Source organism: Camarhynchus parvulus, chromosome 6 (genome assembly GCF_901933205.1).
Source record: "Camarhynchus parvulus chromosome 6, STF_HiC, whole genome shotgun sequence".
NCBI lineage: Eukaryota > Metazoa > Chordata > Aves > Passeriformes > Thraupidae > Camarhynchus > Camarhynchus parvulus.
In genome coordinates this window covers 24,959,679-24,982,983 of record NC_044576.1, presented here as the reverse complement: position 1 = coordinate 24,982,983, position 23,305 = coordinate 24,959,679, and the positions used below count along the sequence as shown (strand labels likewise).

At 43.2% G+C, this 23,305-nt stretch overlaps 1 protein-coding gene across 2 annotated transcripts in view; it reads left to right on the top strand.

Moving 5' to 3' along the window:
• Positions 1-12,684: 12,684 nt before the first annotated feature.
• SORCS1 (sortilin related VPS10 domain containing receptor 1) overlaps positions 12,685-23,305 on the top strand; it is a 255,913-nt gene continuing 245,292 nt past the window's right edge. Inside the window, exon 1 of one of the 2 annotated variants that reach the window (XM_030950888.1) lies at positions 12,685-13,813. In XM_030950888.1, the coding sequence (XP_030806748.1) occupies positions 13,175-13,813 (639 nt within the window). In that variant the 5' untranslated portion in view covers positions 12,685-13,174. The remainder of the gene's footprint in view (positions 13,814-23,305) is intronic. The other variant, XM_030950889.1, reaches the window with a different exon arrangement.

The window sequence follows — 23,305 nt, the reverse complement described above, 5'->3', positions numbered from 1 at the left end:
TTTGTTTTGTTTTTTTGGGTTTGGTTTTTTTGGTTGTTTGAGTTTTCTTCTGTTTTTGTTTGTTTGTTTGGTTGGTTTGTTTTGTTTTTGGGTTTTTGTGTGGGTTTTTTTGGGTTGTTTTTTTTTTTGTGTGTGTGCGGGGTTTTTTTTGTTTGGTTTGGTTTTTCATTTTTTTCCTCCAGAAAAAGCACTCCAACAATGGAAAAGCACCAAAGAATTCCTCCTTTTTTTCTTCTTCAAAGTCAGGAAGAAATCATCCTGAAATCCTCTACAAAAGCATGGGTTTTGTCCATTTCAAGCAAGGCAGGAGGATCACAGAAGTGTCCTGGTTGTATAAAGAAAAGCTCTAATGCTGGTGTCACCAGGTCACTGCCTGTCCTTCTATAATGGCCCCATGGGGACCCTGGTGCCATGAAACCCCCCAGCCTTTGTCACAAGTCTTTTTTCCCAAGCTGTTTGTGACTATTTTCAGCACTTTGTGAACAGAGGGAGTCTGTGCTCTGCTTCTCTCTCCTGTTGCGGATGATGTTTCTATTTGCCTGATGAATTTCCCCCTCTCCTTATCTAGACTTTGTCCCCTTGTGTAATAATGAGAAGCAGACCTATTTTCCTTAGAGGTGATGATGAACTGCAAGCAGGACAGGAGGAAAAAGACCAGGTCATGATGTGATTACACCTGTACTCATAAGAGCAGGGGTTGATTATACGTTCAAAGCTAATAAAAAATCCCCTCCTTGTGGGATGATTCTGCTGGCACCCAACAGGTGGAAAAGCAATTTTCACCCAATTGAAACTTTATGTTTCAAAAAGGTTCTTCAGGAAACAGAAACTACACTTTATTTTATTTTATTTTATTTTATTTTATTTTATTTTATTTACTTTATTTTTTATCTTTTATTCCTTAAAACTGGATTCTGCCGAATATTAAGAGACCTATCTAACAGCAACACATTTTTAAAGTAATGAAATATTTACAGCTGGAGCCTTCAACAGAGGAACAGTAGAGTGTGTTTATTTTGCAGCTCAGTAAATTATATATATACACCAAGAATCAAATGGATGCTTTCGGTTGATCATGCTAATCCAAACAAGCTTTCTTTATGGTTTTTAATCTGGAGAATTTGTTTTCCACTCCCATGCAAATAATTATCAAAGCATCTATTAAACACTATAAATAAATCCAGGCGCTAAAATTTGTCTCCAGACTCTAAACACACAGTATGGCTGCGGGGCAAATCATCCCTCAGCAAAAGCTGGTGGTTTTGTCACTCTCCCTGGGCCCTTCCTAGACCCTTAAAGGAAAACTACAGTGAAAGCTAAATAAACATTTGCTAAATAAGAACATATATATTGAAATTTATGCAAAACTGTTCAGAAATATCTGGCAAAATTTCTGTCTCACTATAGTAGTAATGTGTTCTTGTAGTTTTTCCAAATGCTTTGCCAAGTCCAAGATCAATTCTGTTTCAGCACTTGATTCCACAACTTGTTTACCCGGTAAAGTCCCAATATGAACTGTCTGCAGCCAAATTCCCTGGAGCATTTGGGAAAAAAGGAACAAATTACATGGAAATACAGCATATGCTGTTGGCCAGACGACCTCTGCTGTTGCTTAAACTCAGCAGAATTCACCCCTGCAAAAGTTAATAATTTGAAAAGGGCAACCTGCAAGAGAGCAAGATAAAAATTCAGGAAACATAGAAAACTTGAAAACTCAGATAGAACCTCAGAAACCTGTTTAAAAAGTAAGGATCTCAATTTATGCAGATGTATGTTGACCTGTGTGGGCACGTGTTTACACAGGAAGTGGTAATCCTTCCAGTTTGCTTCCCTGTTATCAGTGCTCGTTGCTTTGGGTGCATAACGAGTTGCAGCATCCAGTGGAGAGCCAGTGGTGTGGCCCTGAGCTGCTGTTGGGTTTGTGGTGGAGGCTGCTCCTGGTCACAGCATTCAGCTGCACTCAGTGGCCACTAAAGGGAACTTGAAGGGGCTGGATGTGATGATGTCATTTTTACTCATTGTTTACTATTGAATTTGGTGAGCCTTGAGTAGGCTAAGCCATAAGAAGGAAGAGCCATGCACAGTATACCAGACAGAATAAAACAGAGAAGTAGAAATAAAAGGGTGACTCAGGCAAAATCAGACTAGAACTCATCACCAGTCTCACCAGAAACCCAGACCTGCTCTGAGTTTCATAGAAAAGCTTCCTTATAGTGAATACTGCAGTCAGATGGTTTGTCTCACACTTCTTCAGTACTGGAGCAGGGTCAGCCTTTAGTAGATGAACATGCCTTCTGATTCAGCAGGAACAGTTGGATTTGTACCATAGTTATTCCATAGCCATGCCACTGGAGCCCACAAGAAGTTAATCCCCATTAGCCAAAGAAATGGCCTAAATTGTTATTAGGGTCTTTCTTTTTTAAGAAGTTAAATTAGAAAAATATCACTAGAAAAATTGCAGAAAGCAAAAAGCTTGGAATTGCTTAGCTGGTTCTTTCCAGCTGGATTGTTCTCTAATGCTGAACGTTAATTGGAAAATAACAGCATTCCTGCCTGCTTTTAGAAAATCAATATGCGTGGTTTTTTGTCCCCCTCCCCCTGTTCAGGTTAATTCATTACCAGGATATTTTTAGATTACTGAATAAATAAAAAACAGCCCTTTTCCAGTCAAAAGCTAATAACTATAACCAGCCAGAAAGATCTCCTGAGTGCAGTCCTCTCCCTGCCTTCAGTGCTGCTCACTGATGTCTGTGCCAACCGCCTGCCCCAAATCACTTGTCAGCCCTTCCACAAAGCTGGATATGCATCCTATGCTCCTTTGAACTGGCACAAGCTGGAGGATCAATGGCTCTGTTTGGCAGGGGCTGACTGCTGGACATTTTCTAGCAGCAGCAGCTTGGCAGGGCTGGCTCAGTGTGAGGATGTTAATGCCAGTTCACCACTCCCTGTGAACCAAGGGAAAGAGCAAGGCAGGAGAAGAGAGGGGCAGAACTGGAAATGCAAGGAGGCAACATCATATTTTACATAGGATGCCTCACAACATAAAAAATAATAATTCTAGCAACGTTGTCTTGCATTTTTTTAATACATAGTCCTGCTCAAATCCCCCTGGATCTAATTAAAACTTTGTTGGCCACCCACCAATCATGATAATTATGTTGTCTGGCAAAAACAACAACAAAGATGCAATAAGATTGTGCAGAATGATGCACCTACCTGACAAAACAAAACAAAACAAAACAATCCAGGCCCCATATCTTGTTTTTGAATTTTTTGCCTCTTTTGGAACGTGAAAAAAGAACCAAACTATAAAAGATGCAGTTTGAACCTCAAAGAGTCAACAGATGCTGAAAACACTAAAATACCCAGTGTGTCAATGAGTATTTGAAATCATGACAAGGAAATCTTGCAGAAGACAGAGGCTTCATAAAAAATACTAAAATGAGCTGCCTACTGGGAGAGCCTGAGTGAGAAAAGAAGCTTTTATTGCACTTAAAGGGCAGACACTCAAGATGTGTTATTTAGGGCAGTCACCACTAATAAACCAGGACTTGCTTAGGTTCCTCCCAAGCAAGATCAGAGACTCTGAATTTATTCCTTGTTCTCTCAAGTTCCCTGGATGCTGCTGCCCTGAGATCTGGCTTATTCCATGACAGCAAACATATCTGTTATGCTGCAAATGAACTTGATCCCAATTCCATGGAAATCAATGACGAGGCTCCCACTGATTGCAATCAGGCATAAAGGAACCAAAATGCACACGGAGACTTGGTCAGACTGGAAAATTGAAGCCATTTTAAAACAGAACATCCAGGAGTCTGGATAAAAATGTTCAAATCTAGTCTGGATTGAATGAAGACAAAAGAGAAGCACACTTCATATCTTTTGAACAAACACTGTTTCAAACAGAGGGGAAAATCAGAGTGATTTAGACTTGGACTAATATACGCTGCAAACACTGGCAAGCACAGTTTTGGCATAAGAAAAGCACAAACCCTGAATTATTATTAATTACATGAAAGTAAATGCAAATGGAGATTTTCCCCTAAGCTTTCTCAATGTGAGAATAGATATTAAACACACAGAGCTTTCCAAGCAACAATACTCAAAAAAATAAATGTAATCTCAGGAAAGGCTTGCAATGAAATCAGCAGAAGCATTGCTTATGAGTTCCTTCCATTAGTTGGGCTATTTATTGACCTTTGGGTGTGTATACATGAATTAAACTGACAGAGTTATTGTTTTTTCATCATCCTTATTTAATAAATCTCATTTTTCTAGATGAAAGGGTTTTTTACTGATGAGGAGGGGATTTCTTTCTCTTTTTTGTTCAAGGTTTTGATAAAAATCTGACATAATTTTTAACTATTTTGAAATTATTTTATAGAGTTCTTTTATACCTAATATCAAGTTTAACCCTAAAATTACATTATCAGTGTCCTGTTTACCAGAAACAAATATCTATATATGAGCTTTAATCTTTCAGGTGCTGCACCCACAGATGTCCCAGATAAATTGCTAAGACCTGTGAGCAAAAAATAATCTAGTACCAAACATATGGAAATAAATTATTTTTATATTGCAAGGTGTTCTGGAAAACATCTCAATTAATTTAAATCACATAAATAATGGATTTTTTTTAATTCCATGCTAAATGGAGTTTAAAAAAGGGACCAAAGAGATTCAGAAAACTAATACTAATTTCAAGATGATTGTAACAGATTGTCCAGATACAAAAAAAAAAAATGTTTCCCTTTTATGTATCTATCTATATGTATGTAAGATAAACTTATTTGCTGTAAATACACATATTTTAAAAAAAAAAAAAAACTAAACCAAAAACTTTGTGGCTAGCAAAAGTAGCTCCAGAGACTATTTTTAAAGGGAAAAAAAGAGAAAGAGAAACCCTTTTTGAAATGCTTAAGTGGAATATTTTAGTTTTACTGCTTTGGCTTTGTTTTTTGTGTCGGAACACTTCAGATCAGATTTAGAGCAAATAGGAGCTTTGTCTTCATACAGTTCTCCACAGTTAAGAGGAGTAGTTATTTTTTCTTATTTTTTTAAAGACATGAAAGAAAACGAAGAATGTTTATACATAAACCCATGACATCAGGAGCCTGAAATTCACTACATGATTCTTGATGAAAAGATTGATAACAAAGAAATACAGATTTCCTTTGCATTTTCTCCTGATTTTCCCCTACCCATTCCAATTCCCTCCTTCTGGAAGTTTCTCACCAAAGGTAGGACTGACAGGCTGTCTCTCATAACTGTTTCCTCTTCCCTCCTTAGAGGGTGTATCTCTCCCTGTCCCACCAAGCTACAAAATCATAGCTGGGTGCCACAGATCTGAGAAGCTGCTGAAGGAGCTGCCAGGCTGGAGGGAGAAAAGGTGAGAGGAAGAGTCCCTTTCTTCATCTGCCTTGGATTCTGGACAGATAAATCCTATTAACATTAACTTTCCAACAGATGCCCCACTTGGGAAGGTGTCTCTGACTGTGCACTGCGCTGCTCAGATGTGTATGTCTGCCCTGGTTATCATCTAGCAGCAAAATTCATGTGAATATTGTTTTAGGCAGAAATGGCTGAATTAATGAAAACAGGTTTAGCTGATGACCAGATCCCTCTCTCCTGATTGTGTACCATGGGAGTGTGTGTATGGAAAGCTCTGCTGGTTGACCTGTGAGCGATGTAACTGTCTCCAGAAAAGGATTTCTGACCATGACTTAAGAAACAATGCATCAGTGAAGCAGGACAGAGTTGCCTCACAAAAAATTTTTCTGGTAATTTTTTCAGTTCTGAAATAAAATACTGTCAATGAGCAAGCTCCCATCTTCCATCAGCCTCAAGGGTTCTCATTTTTTTCTTCTATTTTTTACTTTTCTTGCAGTAAAAAGGTAGTTTAAAGTAAAAAGGTTTCTTCTATTAGGAATTTTATCTTCAGTTCTTTGAACTTCTACTTCATCAACACTTCTGGCTAAGAGAAATCAAGCAAGGTGCACAAGCAAGAAAACACCATCTGTAACGTTGACAAACTATAAACACCATTCACAGGCCATTAAGTTTGTAATCTTTTTCTCTTCATCATTATTCTCTTACCTCCATTAAATTCTTCCACAACCAAGTGCAGAAGCCAAGGGTGATGGCGGTAGAGTGATAGACAAGAATTTTTATTGTCCTGTCAATGCAGATAAACCCAGAGCAGAGAGAATGTCAGGTGAACTTCCCCAGTGACAACTGAAGTTCAGTATTCTCTGAAAAAGGAAGAAAATACAAATGATTTTTATGCCTTTTAGGCTTTTAAGATTTATGTTACAGAAGTATCCTGACTCTGTGGAAGGCTAGTCAGGCTCTGACTGATATTTATTGTTCACAGGAAACTATTATCTGCACTTGATCAGTCTGCTTCAAATTGCAGATTTGCAAGGCTGCAAAGACAATCAGAGGCATCCAGCAGCCATGATTCTCCTGAGGAACTGGAAAGGACTAGAAGATGATGGAATGAAAATTACTCAGTGGACACAGGTAAGCCACTTGCAAATGATTGTGAATAGCTGCACAGACCCTCGGTTGGTCAGGGAAAGGAAAGTTTGCAGTTTGTATCTCCACACAACAAAAAGAAGATAAAGGAACTTGCTGAGAGTCAGATATAGAACAGATACATTCCCACAGGAACAATAGAGAGAGTCAGGTAATGGCCAGTTTTTCTAGTATGGCCAAATTTAGGATGTTATAGCACAACAGTCTCCAATTTTTGTTTGGCAGTGAGTGCCACCACTGGTAGTAGCATTACATTAGAATATGCAGTTTGCCTTATTTGCAAAGAGAAACCCCAACGCAAACCCCAGATGTTTTCTAGTCAGTTGATTCTCAGTTGCTGTCACTTGCAATGCAACCAACTTCCACAGCTCTGTCAATTGCTCCAACCTGCCATAATCCTCAGTTTACCATGAGACTGTGCTGGAGCCAGTGTTAAAATAGTCAGTGTTAAAATAGTCAGCTGTAAGACCTTCAGGTTGGTTAAGCATGACTTTCTAAATTCATTCGCATTTTTCCTGGTCGCATTCTTGCCTTTCATGTGGTTGGAAGTGTTCACAGCATACATTTTAGTTATTGATGGCAAAAACCTTCTGGGTATTATGGGGTTGCTTTAAAACAGTCAGGATGAAATGTGACAATTGCTGGGTCATCCCTGTGGTTATCATTCATATTGGCAGTGGTGAATGAGTTGACTACAAGATACACCTCAGGCTTCCTCCTTTTGCCAATGTTTACTAGTTTCAAAGTTGTTCTAATACAGCCCATTCTATCTGTGAGCTCCAGCTCAGTTTTCTCCTCAGCTGCAAGCTCAGAGCACCAGCTGAGTATGTGCAGTCCTGATGTAAGTGCAGTTCTTGCAATTCTACTTTACACTCAACCAACTATGAAACACAGCAGAATCTAAGACCAGCTCTTCAGGGCAGCTTTCCAGGTTTCTTAGGCTGCAAAAGCTGATCAAGAGAGAATGTCAGCTGGGAATTTCAAGCAGCAGATTTTCTCATCCACTGTCTTCTGTGGCCTGTGGTTTTTTTTTGCTCCTAAATCCCATGGTAATTCCTGACAGAGAGGCAAAACTCAGGAGCACAGGGTGGCAATGGATTGATGCGTCCAGATCACAAGGGGAGAGGATCACTGCAACAGTGAAATTCAAGACCAGCGCAGAGGAGCAGATGTCACATGAGACGAAGCAGGATTCAGTCCCAGGATTGTGGCACAGTGCTGGATTCAACACCAGCACAGAAATGGTTGTTGTGCAGCCACGTGAGTATTGCTTCAGCACCTTAGTGGGAGTAGGAGCTTCTCTGGAGAGGGTAACGTGCGCCCTTCCTTGCTGAACCATACAATACAACACTTCCTCCCATGGCAAATCCACCCTTGGTTTGTCACCTGGGCACAGCTGGCCCAGGGAATATCTGCAGCTGTAAGAGCAGGAAGGAGGTCTGAACCCAGAGAGTAAAAACAGACCCTGTACCACGAGTGTGGGGTTTGCTGTCCCATTTGTGGTTGGTTGGAAGTGTGAAAACGCTCTGGATCCAGAAATGGAAGTGAAACAGAGGAATTACATAACAGAACTTCAAGAGGAGAAAATCCAGACAAGTTCTACTGTCCTCAGAGAGACCTGCTGGCTAATAAGCATGACTAGATATTTCAATATAAACAGGATTTGATGGAAACTGCAACCAGGCATTGGTGCTGAGCACCTTCCTGTACTTGGAGGCCATCCCACTGACTGAATCTGCTCAGCCCCCAGCCTCCTTGTCAGATAAATGAATGCATGAACTCCCCATCTGAGGACCTAGCAAAATAAAATGGCTCTAAGCTATAAAATATCAAATTCTTGTACTTTTCTTGAGATAACTTTAAATCTCAGTCCTTGCAACAGGCTGCAGCAAGAGGGAGTACAAGAACAAAAAGCCCTCGCTGTTAATATTTATGGCAACTAAATCAAAATTGCAACACATTTGCAGATGAATGGGAGCCCTTGTTAAAAGCTGCACCAGCCTAATTTTAGGACAGCACTGGTTTGGCATTTGATTGTGTGGAATAACAAAGGAGAGATTTCATGTTAATTAATTTAGAGGAATTATTAGTGTCAAAAATAAATAGTTCAATCATCTTTCCAAAAATAGTCTGAGGAAGGGAAATGAAACTCAGTGGAAAGAAGATAGAGGTTTTCTTTCAGTTATAGATTTTTTTCAAATATTTTGGTCACTTTTCGTCAAATGCATTGCCCCAGTATAAGTAACAGAATTTATTTATAATAACACCTATTTAACAAGTATCTACCTATTGCTACAAAATAAGCCATATGGCTAAATAACTTCCATTTGTTCAGCGAAATAAAGAAGCACTAGGCAGTAGCTGGTTTGATATATATATAATTAGTCCCTATTTTATTTAAAGAATGAAGCATCCAAACCCTATTTAGAAAACAAAACAAACACTCAACTTTTTGTGATATTTACAGCTGAAAGTAACTTTTTCCCCCCAAGGGAAACTGCAACAAGACCTGTTGTATCCTGATTTGTTTGTTTGTTTGTTTTTTAACAGAGATTCTGTTTGGGGGAATTATGTGTAATGTCAAACTACAGCATTCATCACTCACCATGGCTTGATAGGAATCAATGGAGCAGTGTTCTTCTTGGTCTCCCTTCATTACACAGTCTTCTCTGAGAAAAGTCATTATTTAAAATGAGTGTAGATTCAAAAAATCCTGATTATACAAATATTTACTAGGGAAAGATTTACTCCTTTGCCCAAAAGACATTCAGATTCACAAAAGGCCAGGCTATATTATGCCCCTGCCTTATACTAAAAACTCAGCTGGTTAAGCCCACCCAATTCTGTTTCCTTTCTCTGTATCCTCTTTCATTCCTTCTTCTCCCTTCCTACTCCATCACAGCACAGGCAGTGTTGGCATAGTCCCTGAGGTGCTTCCATCACACAGGGTGCATCGTCTAGCATGTTTCAGGAGACAGGAATGCTGTGGAGCCAGGAAGTCTCACAGGAGCACATTTTTCATAAAAGTAGTCTCTGATTGCGAGTATGAAACACTGCAGGGGAAAGGATTCCTGCAGATGGCAGATTATTGCAATCACTGTCATAAGGATTTATGTCCTTGACCAAGCCCATATTTCCACCTGTCTCAGAACCTGCCCAGTCCCAAGTGAAGATTTGTGTACTCATCCGCGTTTCAAGCTGTTCCTGCTTCTCTTCTCAAGGCTATATAAATCCTGAGGAAGATGCTTGCTCCACTGCAACATATACCTAGAAATGGCATCTACTCCCTTCCCTAATTCTAGTTTATTCTTCCTGAACCCAGAAGCAAGAAACTCCCCCAACACTCGTGTGTATGTGCAGATCTCTGGCTTTGAGGTAGTTCCTCCTGGTGCAGATGAAAACCCTCAGCCACTGCTCATCCTGGCAAAGGCAGAGGCTGAAGAGGCCAGCTAAAAGCTGCAGTTTTAATTTGCTCTCATGGTATCATGTTTTACACCTGCCTCCTGTTCCATGGGTCCTACAGCTTGCTCATATCCCTTCTCCTCAGGCAATACTGGACATGTGGAACAGAACAGTCTCCTGACCAGGTAGTGTAGCAGCTCTCACGGAAAACACCCTCTCACCAGATGCTGGAGCTGCACATGTGGTACTGAAACATCAGATCAGGTGGTGCCTCAGGTTTGGGTACCAATGAAAGCAGCCTTTCCTGTCTCTGGGCACAGCCATGGAGTTCAGTCACATCACAGCAGCTTCTTTTTGTCTGAGTACAGGAACTCGGTGCCTGCTCCCAACTGAGAAAGCTATCCCTTACATCAAAGGACAGCAGATTATTCTTTTGTGCCAAAGACTCCGCTTTCTTATCTCTGACGGCTCAATCATCACATCATCTGTGGCAAAAGATGGCTGGCAGCAAGATTAGATTACAGCGATTTAAAATGTCTCTCTCAGATAAGAGCAGACCACGAGTATTCAAAAGTACACATAATCAGATTGTAAGCTTGACTATCACAGCTTGCCTCAGTCACCAAGAGTATGAATACTGATTAGACAAATTTTGGGAAGACAGGTCCATTAAAAGTCCTACTACATTATTACTTACTAAAAGTAAGGGATCAAGTGCAGTTTCTGCTGTTGTTTGAATCTCCTAAATTGATAATTCCTGAAAACAGGGCTCAGGGGAAGGCTCATGCTGTATGTGTCTGTCCTGTGTCCACCCACAACAAGGTCTATGCTGGAAAATGTGTCTGTGGTCCTCAAGTTGGATTCAGTGTTTTCTCTCCATGACTGATTCTTGAGCATTTGCTGAAGAGCTCGGTGGGTGTAATGTGTGCACACTGCAAAAGGTGTGCTCCATCCCTATCACTCGATGGCCACTCATCACAATGCAGAGATAATCATCTGCCTAAATGAGACAGCTATATTGTTTCTCTCCTTAGCCTTAGCCACTCATTGACATGCAAACCTCTATAACAATCCCAAGAGAAATTTCCTCTGACCTCTTACTAATTTCCTTCTTCCAAGTTCTTTTTCTGTCTCACCTACTGATCCCTGAATTTCATTCCTTTAGATTAAAGCCTCCTTAAGAGACTTGTGCTGGGAAGGTGACATTTTTTAGCTGATCCTCTGGGATAGATCCACCTGCTCAATCTGTTGAACAGAAGATAAAGGATTGGGCTGATAACAAGGTAGCTCCACCTCCAATCATTACTACTCTGCTGATCATGCTTTGACTCAGTTTCCTCCAAAAGTGGCCTTTGTGAGGAGTTTGGGGCTTAGTAAAGGAAAGGAGCTGTTTAAGCGTGAGTGTTAATTGTTGTTATTACCTGACAGGCTGTAACTAATCGTAACCATTTAGCTGGGAGATGTGGAAACAGGTATGCAGTTAATTGCTAGATTTAGCTGAGGTCAGGTGGTTACACTGCAGACAATCCATCATTGTTGTAAGCAGCATGAAGTTATGCCCAGCCTGAATTACTGAGTCTCCCTTCACCTCTGGTCCTGTGCTAATATCCCAAGACGTGTCACCAGTGAGCATTTGAGTGAAATCTCTAGAAGAATGTGGAACAAATCTGTAAATCGTTTTCTGAAATGCCCTGCCAAAAAAAAAAAAAAAAAAAAAAAAAAAAAAAATCAATAAGGTCTTCCGTGTCAGGAAGGAAATGTTAAAAATATTAATTAAAAAATAAACTCTCCCGTAAATCAAATGGGAATGAGTGGGAGCAGGCAGACAGGGATGGAATAAAATTCCAGGGGCACAGCTTTCAATTCCCTCCAGTTTTCATGGCCGTGGGCATTGGGAAGTGCCTGTCACAGCTCAGGGCCCGGTCCTGCTGTGTAGGCAGTAACCAGCAGTGCTGTCCGTGCTCAGGACCAGCAGCTCCCGTGGCCAGCAGGCACCGGGCTCTGCAGGCAGCGCTGGGTGATCTCCTCCGGCCACCTCTGTTACTGCTCCCCCTGCGGGGAGGACATCTACGGAGAGGAGCACAGCTCCTGCGGGAGAAATTGCTGGTCCTAAAAGCCTGAGAGACAGCTAAAGCAACAAGGATTTTTTTTTCTGCTGATAAACCGCTGGAAGGGAATCTCCCTCTCCACCAAGTGCTGTCATTTCATTTCCAAAAGCTTGTCCCTGTCTCCATCAGCATTTATGTGGGCACATCTCTGCCGTGCATGAGTGATTTATTTAAGCATCGGCAGCTACTGTACACGACAGTACAGTGAAGCACAAGCGGGGGAGGGAACAGAGGGCAGAAATGCGACTTTCCCTCTGTAAAAGCAAGCACAGGTGCCTATTCTGAGCAACTCCAGTGCACTTACACCTGTCAGGAGGGAGAACGAAAGGGTTATTTTCTCAGACCTCTAAGGCCACTTAACTATTCGAATTAAAACATTTCCTCTGGGAAGACTATACGCACACGCACGTACTGTTCCTTCACTTTGCACATCTGCTTCCAGACGCTGTGCGGAGGTTTCAGTAGGCTGGGGAGCAGGCTTTAGGGGTTTGAGCTGACGGGAAGCACAGGGGAGGAAGGGATGGGATGATACGAGTTTGAAAGTTGGGGTAAGTCCGTCGTTGGAGCGCGTGCGAGAGAGGGGGAGTGAGTAAGCAGCCACTCACGGCACGCGGGGCGGCCTGGCTGCGGGAGGAGTGTGATGCAGAAGCGGCGAAGTGAGAGGGAGCAGAGAGAGCGAGCGGGAGAGGAGCGAGCTGAGACTTCCACAGAGGCAGCCGGCAGAAATCACCAGCCAGGATTCGCTCCTCTCTCTCTCCCTCTCTCTCTGATTTCAAATCAGCTCCTCCCCCGTGTGGTTGTGGCTTTGCCTTCCATCACAAGCCTCATCAGCAACACCAGTCTTGGGGAAAAAAAAAGAAAAGAAAAGAAAGAAGAGAGGGGGAAAAAACACGAAAAGAAAAAGTGCAAAAGAAGATAAAAGAAACAAGAGGGGGGGGAAAGAGGTGGGAAGAAAGTAATCTCCTGTACCCCTCGGCTGCGTCTAGCACAGAAGAGTCTGAAACTTTACGTGGAGTTCTCGCCGTGTTTACCCCGCGGCGGCTGAATCGGCAGCGCCCGGCTCCCTCGCTCCTGCGCTCTCCTTCTTGCTCTTTCTCCCTCGCACTCATCAGCAGTCGGCAGCGATGGAAAAAGTTGCTGGCTGGTACCCAGCCTGGCACGTTGCTCTCCTGTACTGGACATGGCTTTTCCTCTTCACTTATGGCTTTACCGGTGCAGAAATAACTTGCAGATCCTGCCGTTCCCAGGTGCAGCCGCAGCAGCAGCCGCAGCAGGGATTACTGATGCACTTGAGGACCGACAGAGGAGAAAAGGAGCAAAGGAGGTTCCTCGGGGAGAAGGGAGGTGAGAGAGGGCAAGAGGCCGGCTCGGAGGATGCCGGGCTGCAGGCGACCCTCGCCCCTGCTCCCGCGGGGATGCAGTTCAGCGGCTGGGAGACACGGCGAGTGCCGAGGGAGCCAGAGAAAGTGGCCGGGGAGCGCCGTCCCCGAGCGGCAGCGGCGGCTCCGGTCGAGGACCGACCGCTCCAGGGCCCCCCCAGGCCGGGCTCCCCCGGGCCGGGCTCGGTGCGGCGGCGCTGGGGCCGCAGCCCGCGGGGCTCGGCGGGGCCGGGGCCGGGCGGCGCCGCGGGGCGGGAGCCGGGGGACGGCGGCGCCGCCCGCTTCGGGCTGGAGGAGCTGCGGCTGGCCAGCACCACCTTCGCCCTGGCCGGAGACTCGGCGCACAACCAGGCCATGGTGCACTGGTCCGGCCACAACAGCAGCGTGAGTACCGCGGGCGGGGGCGGCTCCTCCGTGCTTCCCTTATTCCCCCCCCCCCAATCCCTTCTTTTTCTTCCCTCCCCGCTCCCCCGTCTGTGTGTGTGTGATCGGGGGTGGGGGGTGCTGGGTTTTTCTTCTTCGAAGGGGATTTTGCGCCTCCGGGCGCCGGGGATTGGCTTCGCTTAGCAGTGTGCAGTGGGGCAGAAGGGCTTCAAAAGGGCCATTCTTGTGGAGTAGAAAAAGTTTCCGCTGCCCGCCCGCCCGCTGAGCGCATCCCCCTCCCGGCCCCCGTGTCCCCCGCCCCGGAGCAGAGCGGGATCCAGCGCTGTCCCCGCCCGCGGCGCGACGGGAAGGGTCTCCTTAGGGGGATGGATGCTCCTTCGCATGCAGCCTTCTCCCCGGGATAACCCTCACGGGCAGCCTGGCAGGCTCAGCTGGAAGGATGCCCAGGGAAAGCCCCTCTGCTGCTGCTTCTCCTCCTGCCAGCTGTGAGGGCCCACGTCAGCCCAAGGGCTCATCCCCAGGCCCTGCTGATGTAGAGATGCTGGAGGGCTTCAGGACTTTGCCTCCGAGGTGTCTCTGTGTAGGGGATAAAGCTGCTTTTTGCCTCTTGCCATCAAGGTGTTAAGCAGGAGAGTTTTGTTTCTTCCTCATAACCTGCATGTGTCTCAGGAATAGCATCAGAACAGCTGTGACTTCAGCCAAGCAGAACAAAACTAGCCAGAGAAATAGGGAACTGATTTCCAGGCTGGAGCCATAGTCATGACATCAAAGTTACCAGGTTAACTTGGGCACTGTATCCCTCCAGCCTCTGCTGCTGTCATACCTGGAGCTGACGGCTGAGGCCCAGGGAAGGCAAGGGGAAATTGCTTGGAGTGCTCTCTGCCTGCCCTTAACTCTGCTTGTGGACCAGCAGAAGTGGAGGGATCTGTCTGTCCGGATTCTCCAACTTTGCCTCTTAGAGACACCAAGCAGAATGCTAATGAGAGAGAAAGGGATGCCACCACTCCGTGACTGTTGCCCATACAAGTTCCCAAGGAGAAACAGGGACTCAGGCTCTCCTCTAAGGTGTCTGCAAATGTAATGCCAGAAGGTTCCTGGCTGCTTGGCAAAAATCTTTGGCCTCCCTCTCAGCTTTCAGTACTAGGAGACTGATAACATTTTGAAATTATAGTCTAGTCATTATGAATTCCTTTTGGTATAGATTGTACTGAGCTACTCAATTTAAATTGCAGCGGATGTCGTAAGGACTTCACTGTGGGGTTCAGCCCTAGTTAATTGGGACATGGTTTTATGGTCTCATCAGGAAGTTTTTAATCAATTAACTGACAAGGGAATAGTTGTCATTTCCATTTTGAAGGACTTTCCCTTTTCTTCACAACTCAGCTAGGCTATTCTTAAATAGTTGTGTGAATAGAAGCTGCCTTGTAGGAACTCAGGTCTGTTCATACAAATTGAATTGAGACTGACACTGGTTTCAAGTGACCCATTTGCTAAAGAAAAAAGATTCTGATGTAAAAAGCCATCCAGCAGGCAGCGGTTTCTCTGGTCTATCACTGCCATTATGTTTCACCTGTAGATTTTTCAAGACACATCTATTGTTATATATGTGTTTAGGTACATATATATTGTGTGTGTGTTTCTGCCCACTGTGGTAGTAGTGTGGGCTGCTGTTGTCAGGGAGTGATTTACTTTCTGAGTGTGTTGGTGTACAAATGTTTTCAGGGGGAAACATTTTGTGACTGTCCTTCCCAAAGAGCAGCAGGTTGCATCGTGTACAGGGATATTATGCTCCCCCCTTCACTGCGGGGGCCCAGGCAGTGCTGCTCTGTTTCGTGTTCTGCTTGCAGCCCCCTCACAACACAGACTGAAGCTGGGTCCCAGCAGGACTTGGATGCACAGCAGGCTTGTCCAGGCTCAGCTGAAGCAATGGTGTGTGTTCAGAGGGAGCTCAAGGTGGCACCAACCCATTGTCACTGTGTGGAGGTTCTGGGTTCCCATCAGTGCTGGAGTTGGGAATGGGATGGGCTTGGGGTGAAATGCTTCCTTTAGGGTACAGAATACGTAGTTTTGCCTGCATGGAAGTTGCAGAGGATCCCAATGTGCTGCTTGTGAGGATGCTGTGTAACCCCAGTGCCCTGCACTCCAAGAGCAGCAGCTGCTGGCTTCCTGCTGGAGTTGCCATGCTGTGGCACAGGGATGCAACACACCTCTGCTCGTTTTCATTCTTGTGTGCTCTGCAAGTGCTGCTGTCAAACAACTTTTGCCTTTGCCAGGCAGAGGGACAGTGTGAAGAAGATCATAGTTTGCAGTATCTGTGTGAAGACAGGAAGAACAAAAATAAAGCTCAAAACATTTGAAATCCTGTTAACTGGAAAAACTGGAAAATTAAAGCATTGTCACCATCAAGTTTTTGTATTGCAGTGTACATTATCCTGTCAGCCTCACTGTGGTTCCTTGTATCCTTATTTTGGTTGTGGTGTGGATATAATTGCAATGCTGCTGTGGAAGAGAAAGGACTCCTGAATTCTGTATGGGATTCTTCTGGGTGTTTGCAGCTTCTCTCAGGCTTGGCTGTGATTTTATATTGAATGTGTGCACCACTGAACTGATGGCATTTTGCTCTGAATTCACTGTATGCTAAGCCACAGGTACAAGTTGTCCAAGTTTAACTCCATCAACATAATTTTTTTAAGATAAGTGCTTATTTTGGCTCATCAATGATTTTAGGTACTCCCTGGACAGCTTGCTCTCCAGATTCACATTTATATCCAGACACTTGGAGCATGCTTTGCTCATCTGTAGTGACACAGTTCACATATTCTCTAATCTCTCCTCTGTACCTTGTTTCACCGATGGAGTCAGCAGGAGTTCCCCAGAGGAGAGCATAGGTGTAGCGAGACTGGCTTGTCAAATGGTTGATGAGGATGAAATCAGGAGTGTATCCAGTGTTATGTTAAAATACAGGAAGGCCTCAGGCTTTTTCTGACTCCAGTGCAGGTGAGTGAGGCCACACAAAGCTGACCTGCATCTCCACAATCCTGAGCTCTTTCAGTCTGCAAGACAGAGAAGAGCAGCTGCAGCAAAAGTGGGTGCTGAAGAGAGGGTCCTGGTTGCACTGAGTGCTGGACTGGCTGGGATGATCCAAGGAAGTGTTAACTGGCCCAAGCCAGCACCTTGCCTGAAATCATTCTGACAATATAATAAGAGCCTGAGTCTGTAAATGGGTCCTGGCAGTACTTACCTGCATTGATGCATCCTGAGCATCTTTCCACTGGCCCCTATAAAACTGGAGTAAAAGTTCACATGACCTGAAATCTTTCTCAAATCTCTGCTGCAAGATACACAAGTGAGATCTCCTGCCTTTTTGCACCACTGAGAAATGTCATCAACGGTGTGGAAGTTGGCAGGTTTCCTAGCTCATGGAGATCCCAAGCATGTTGCTGATGCAGTGTGTCCTGACACTGTAGGTCTGGAGTCTCTGTAGCTCCCTTAATGCCGTGTTATAGACCAGGGAAAAAGAGCTAGCAGAGATTTATGTGTGGAGCTAAAAGAGAGACCTGGCTTTAATGGAGAGAAGCAAGTCTCTAGGTGATGTCCATAATGAGCTTTTGGGATAGAGATGCTTTTCAGAGCTTACAGAAAATGAAGATTGCTTATGTCCTAAGCTGGCTTGGAGCAAGATCAGTGCCTTATTTGTTAATACTTTCGAAAGTATTCTGGAGAAAGAAAAAAAATAATTGGAGGAGGTTGAAAGGTAAAGGAGATTGAGTAAGTGCCTTGGTGCTACAGCTGGTGCTATAATATGGTGCTTTGAAAGAAAGCATGGGTTTCAGTCAGTTATTATCATAGCAGTTTACTGTTGCCTTACACTGGACAAAGTGCTTTCCTGGGCTGGATGTTGGTGTAGATCTCAAATTGTGTGGCAGAGAATTTGAGCATGTACTTGGCCTTGTACCTGGGGATTGGCTTTTACATGAGCGTGATACCTTTAAACAGCTGGTTCAAGCTTCTGTGATTTATATGGTGGGAAAGACAAAGCTGAGCTTTCATAGGTCCTCTACAGCAGCAGATCCTCATCAGACTGATGGAGACACAGAGGTGTCTCAAAACAACCATGGCCAGACAGGTTTTCTATTCCATCCGCAGCAGAAATTGATACAGCTGAAGGGTCCAGTGCAGGATGAAGCCTGCAAGATCATCATTGCTCTTGTCAGCATATTACAACAGACAGGGGAAGAGTTAGGTCTCTTATGGGAGAGCTTTTAGGCAAGATGAAACTGCATTAGTGTTGCTTGCAAGATGTTACTTAATGTTACTGACAGGACAAAGTGGGCACAGGTAAGGCAGAATAACGATGCACCTATGTACTTCCAATGCTCTGTATTTCGTCCTGGACAAAGCAATTGTGAATAAACTCTTGTTGGATTTTCAGCTGAAGTATTCAGACCTACTTGTGAAAATGAGGAATTTCAAGAATGGCACATAGTACTGCATCCAACAGCCATGACTGATCAAACTAAAACATGTACAAACAGCTGAGGGTCTATCATCCTTCCATTCTTCACCCTTCTATTTCCTTCTTCCTTTTTGGCTAGCTGTTCCAAGCCTTTTTTCTGACTTGGAAACTACTCTGATTTCTGTTCTAATGTTGGCATTGGGCAATTTAGATTAACTTTTTTTTTCATTTTTTGTTCCTTTTAATTGAAGTTATTTTCCCTCCCTGGCACTTACATTCCCTGGAATTATTTTACAGGCAGTGATGATATTCCCTTTCAGCCTCTGGTTTGTTAAATCAAGCAAGCACTCTTCTTTCTGTATCAGCTTGTACAACAGGTTTTGGACAGTGAACTCTGAATTTCTAGGAGTCAGGTTCCTGAGAACTCGAATTTGAATCTGATTTTTGCTTTTGATGAATGAACATGATAACAAATATATTGTTTTTTGCAAGTGAGGCAGTAAAGGCATGGCTAAAGTACCTTAAATTGCCAGTGTTCTGTTCAGTCCAGAATGGGGAACCATAATAAAAATGGTTTTTTTACATCTCACTTGGAGACTTTGCCCAAATGTCATGTTCATGCAAGAGGACATAGTTGATAGCCTCTGCCTTTCTCTTGTTGGCAGAACTGTGGCTCCAAAGTAAAACTGTCAGAGGTGCCAGCATCATCCCATGAGTGACCAGCATTTTGTTGCCTGATGCTGTGATAGCCCATCACTCCCTTCTTCCCATGGCAACTGAATCATTATAAAGGAGGAATTTTAAGGTAATGAATGTGGATGTGGAGCCCAGAGCCAGATGCTGAGTGAGACCCACAGTGAGGAATGACCCCAGTGTCAGTTTCTTCATATTGAGATTGATTCGTAGGGTGCTGAAAACAGCTGCCAAAAAAGATTCATGGAAGGAGGATGTTGGCATTAATATAATTCAGTGAAATGGAGTCTGTATTATGTACAAATTACAAGAATATATAATAGTATTAAGAGTATAATGCACCGGATGCTGAGACTGTTTCAGGCTAATCTCTTGCTAGAGCTACTGAGAATATACTTTGGAAGGGCTGAATGAAAATGAGGAAACAAAAATGGGAATTTAGACCAGAAAAAAAATCAAATCAAATTAAAATATTGCTAAAAGTCCCTTGTTTCAAATTTTTGTCTTGATTATATTTAGTACTGTTGGATAACAAACTGCTTCACATCCAATCTAGATATGAAACCTCCTCTAAATTTCCTGTAACTGAGTAGGACTTTATTCCTTTAACCAGAGGTCTTGAGGTTTTTTTTTTTGTATTTATTTTCTTGTGTGTGATTTAAAAAAAAAAGACTCAACAGGCATAGTATTTCTTTCTTCTGTGTTGCAATCCATCTCTAGATATACTTCCTGACTGGATAAAACATAGGCTTTTCATACACAGAATATGAAATAGGATACATGGGAAATTGTTAATAAGAAGAGCTGTGCTCTGAGAGAAAGCAGTAAGTGAAAGAGAATCTGTGAGGACTGGAAGAAAGGCTTGTCATTGTGTGATGCTGGTCTCCGTGAAAGAGTTTGGGAGATGGTGAGGAGCTTCTGCCACTGACAGGTGGGATATGCAAATCCCATCACAAGGGGAGATTAAGGAGAATAATGGAAGAGCTCTGACAGTTGCAACTGGCATTCATGCAATATCGAGGCTATAAACTGTGTAAAGCAATCGGGTTATAGCTTTCAATCTTCTTAATACACTACTTTATAACAGAAAATGGGTTTCTCCCTTTCCTCCTGGCTTCAGATACGACGTTTGTATTTCCCTAACCTGGCGAACACGGTGAAGTCAGTCCAGAGGGGGAAGCCAGGAGGTCAGAAGTCCTGAATTCATTCTGGAGGGGTTAGAGACCCATTCAGCTGTGACACAGCTTTACATATGAAGGGGCTGCAAGGTCAGCATTGGCCTTGGACAATCTCACGTCCTCTGGGCTTTTCATACCATGTCAGAGTGAATACAGCCCTCATGTTGTGCAGAGCTCCGGCCAGGGGAACGAAACTGCCCCATTAAAGACTTCTTTCTCTGGAAAATGCTCTTGTAGCTTGGCCAGAGCATTTTGTAGGTTCACTGATTTTCCTTTGATTCCAAGGCTCCTGGGAAATAGCCCAAATCGTGAAAGTTTAAATGCAACATTTTTTTGATTTGAATCAGGCTGCATTTTTGGAACAGATTTCCGATTCTTATATTCTACATTTTAAAATGATCCAGTGATACAAAAACCTTGATTCAGTGTGCTGGACACCTGAGATGGCATTACTTCTGAGTGCTGCTTCACAGAGTAAGGGCATCCTGTGGGAACTGTGTCCTACCTGATGTCCAGATATGGGAATTGCACAGCATCTCAAACTGTTTTTGCCTATGTTTTGGTAACTGCTGTTATCTTAAAAGCTCTGTGTACTAGATTCTGTTCATCCAGATGCAAAGCTGCATTCAGGTTTACATTTCCAAGGAGGAAAAAAAATTAAGACTGACACAAGGTGCTTTTTTTCTCAATTATTTTTTATACCTGTCCAGCAAACCAAAAAATCAATGACTCCCAGAGCTCTAATTGACATTTCTGTGTTAAATGAAAATGGACCTTGATTCCAATTCAAATGGCAGCACTGGGTGATAAAGTAATTATTTTGGAATTTTAAATGCATATAAAAGTTGATGCAGTAAAATGATTTTTGTGCCGCTTGGAATTTTTTTTTGGCTGTATGTTAAATCAAACAATAGTTAATGTAAGAGCCCTTAATCCCTAATTCTCAGTGCTGGTAACACAATAACACTTTTACTTAGTACTGTACTTTCTCTCCTTGGGGACCATAAAAGTACTTTCAGAAGAAACAGGATATTTTAGGATATGTCCTAAAATGTAATTCCTTCCTTTTAGAGGGTCTGTAAGAACTTAATTTAACCTCCCATCATGTCTCTCAGTGGAGGAGTGTTCTCTTGTGACTGCGCGCTGGCTGCTGGAGCTGCCATGGCAGGCACACGCCCAGGGCAGCTGTGCTGAGGTGCCCCTGATGTGGGGTGAGTGGGGAGCAGGAGCCTGAGCAAACAGCTGGAGATTCAGATGGAAGAAGGAGGGAAGTTGCAGCTCTTCCAGCAGCTCTGGGGGGTGTCAATGCCAAGCATCTCCAACGGGAGCAGCCCAAACCAGGACAGGGCCTCCTGTGTGCTCTCCCTGTGCCGTGTTTGGGGCAGAACTGCTTCTGCAGGGGCAGGAAGGTCAAGGGAGTCATGGACCTTGTGATTTTTCCTTTCCTGCTGGGAAAACTCCAGAGATAACCCCCTCATCTCATCTGGGCTTTGGGTGGAAGCTGTTTGCCTACAAATGGGAAGCTTTTGATAACTTACGCCACCTTGTCCCAGCCCAGTGTCAGTGTTCACATCCTAATTGAATGAGGTTTGAGGTCACCTTTGCTGGTGATTGTGTAAGGACAGCAGTGCCATGAGCTCTTGCCGATAATTTTCATGCACTTCTTCAGGAGGAAGTGAAAAGCTCCTTAGAAAAGTCTCAGGCTATATAGGTAATCCAACAGAGATATCCCATGTCATTTCTCAACTGCTTCTCTTTTTCCCCTCATTCTCACCTCCCCCACTAAATTTAAGGTGGGGGAAAAATAATTCAAGGGGAATATTTTATATAACAATTGTAGGCATGTTTTTATCTCCATAAATTTTCCCTGCTCAATATGTGATATTCTCAGGTGCACTTTTTTTATGGGAGGGGTGAAGTAATCATAAAGTTCCTAATTCAGGAAGCACTGAGAAATTCCTCACTAATGTGGAAATGGACACTGTTTAATCATTTGTACTTTTCCTGGAAAATTTTTCTTCTAACTACAAAGTATAATTTCAGTAGATGAAAGAGGTTATATGCTCCCTTTCTGTGTGTGTCACTGGGTCAGTTTAAATCTTTAGAAACAGCTTAATGTGCCCTGTCTTGGCCAAAAATTGTGCCACTATCTTTCACCGAATATTCTCTGAAAACAAACGTAGGACAAGTGAATTCCATTTACTATTCAAATGAGTATTTGAGGACCTTACTAAGTATTTACTTATAGGTAAGCGTAAATATATTTTTCTGATGTAAAAAGAATACTTATGCTGAAAATCAAGCTCTGCATGCCAAAGAACAAGATATAGAATATTAATTTGCTTTCCATTGCTTTCAATTCAGTTTTTCAAGAAAAAAATACATTCCTGTAGATGAAAGATAAAATCTTTAAATTAATCATTATCGGAATCATATCAAATCAAATTTTGGAAATGGTTATTTGCAAATAAAAGTGAGATCTTTGATTGAAACTTTAGAATAGTTTGGTTTTGTTTTTTATAGGACAGGCTAAACACCTTATTAAGAGACACAGCAGCAAAGCACAATATACATTAAACTTAATTTCAATATGCACAGGTCCTTGGTGAAATGCCACCATGTTAGAGAAGTTTGGGGAGTGATTACTCCCTGAGATGTTACTCTGGCTGAGGATTGAACCATGGGGAGGGACTGCACTACACCTTCTCCACTTCATTTGTGTTCATGTTTCCACACATCCCCTCAATACATTAAGAGTGACAGAGCCTGGGCTAGAGATGAGAAGAGAATAGATCTGGCCTACATATATCTGGACTCAGCCTGGATCCAGTGACCTTGTGTCACTACAGATGAGCTGATGAAGTTTAGTAGTAAATATTTAGACTATTGTAACTGAAGGATGCTTTGACATAGGTCTGTGTGTTTGTTTCAATAGCAAATGACTGTTCGTTGTGTATCCTTGAAAACAACAAAAATGAACAAAAATATTCTCCAGCTCATCTTTTGGACAAAAAGCTTCCAGTTTGGTGTTGCCTTCCATTTTATTTTCAACTGTTGTAAGATGACATGTGATCTTTCTTTTTTCTCCAGAAACTTGTCATCCACTCCAAAAGAACTAATTTTCAAGTTGTTAAAGGAGTGAATGTGCTTGATTCCAGCTGTCTG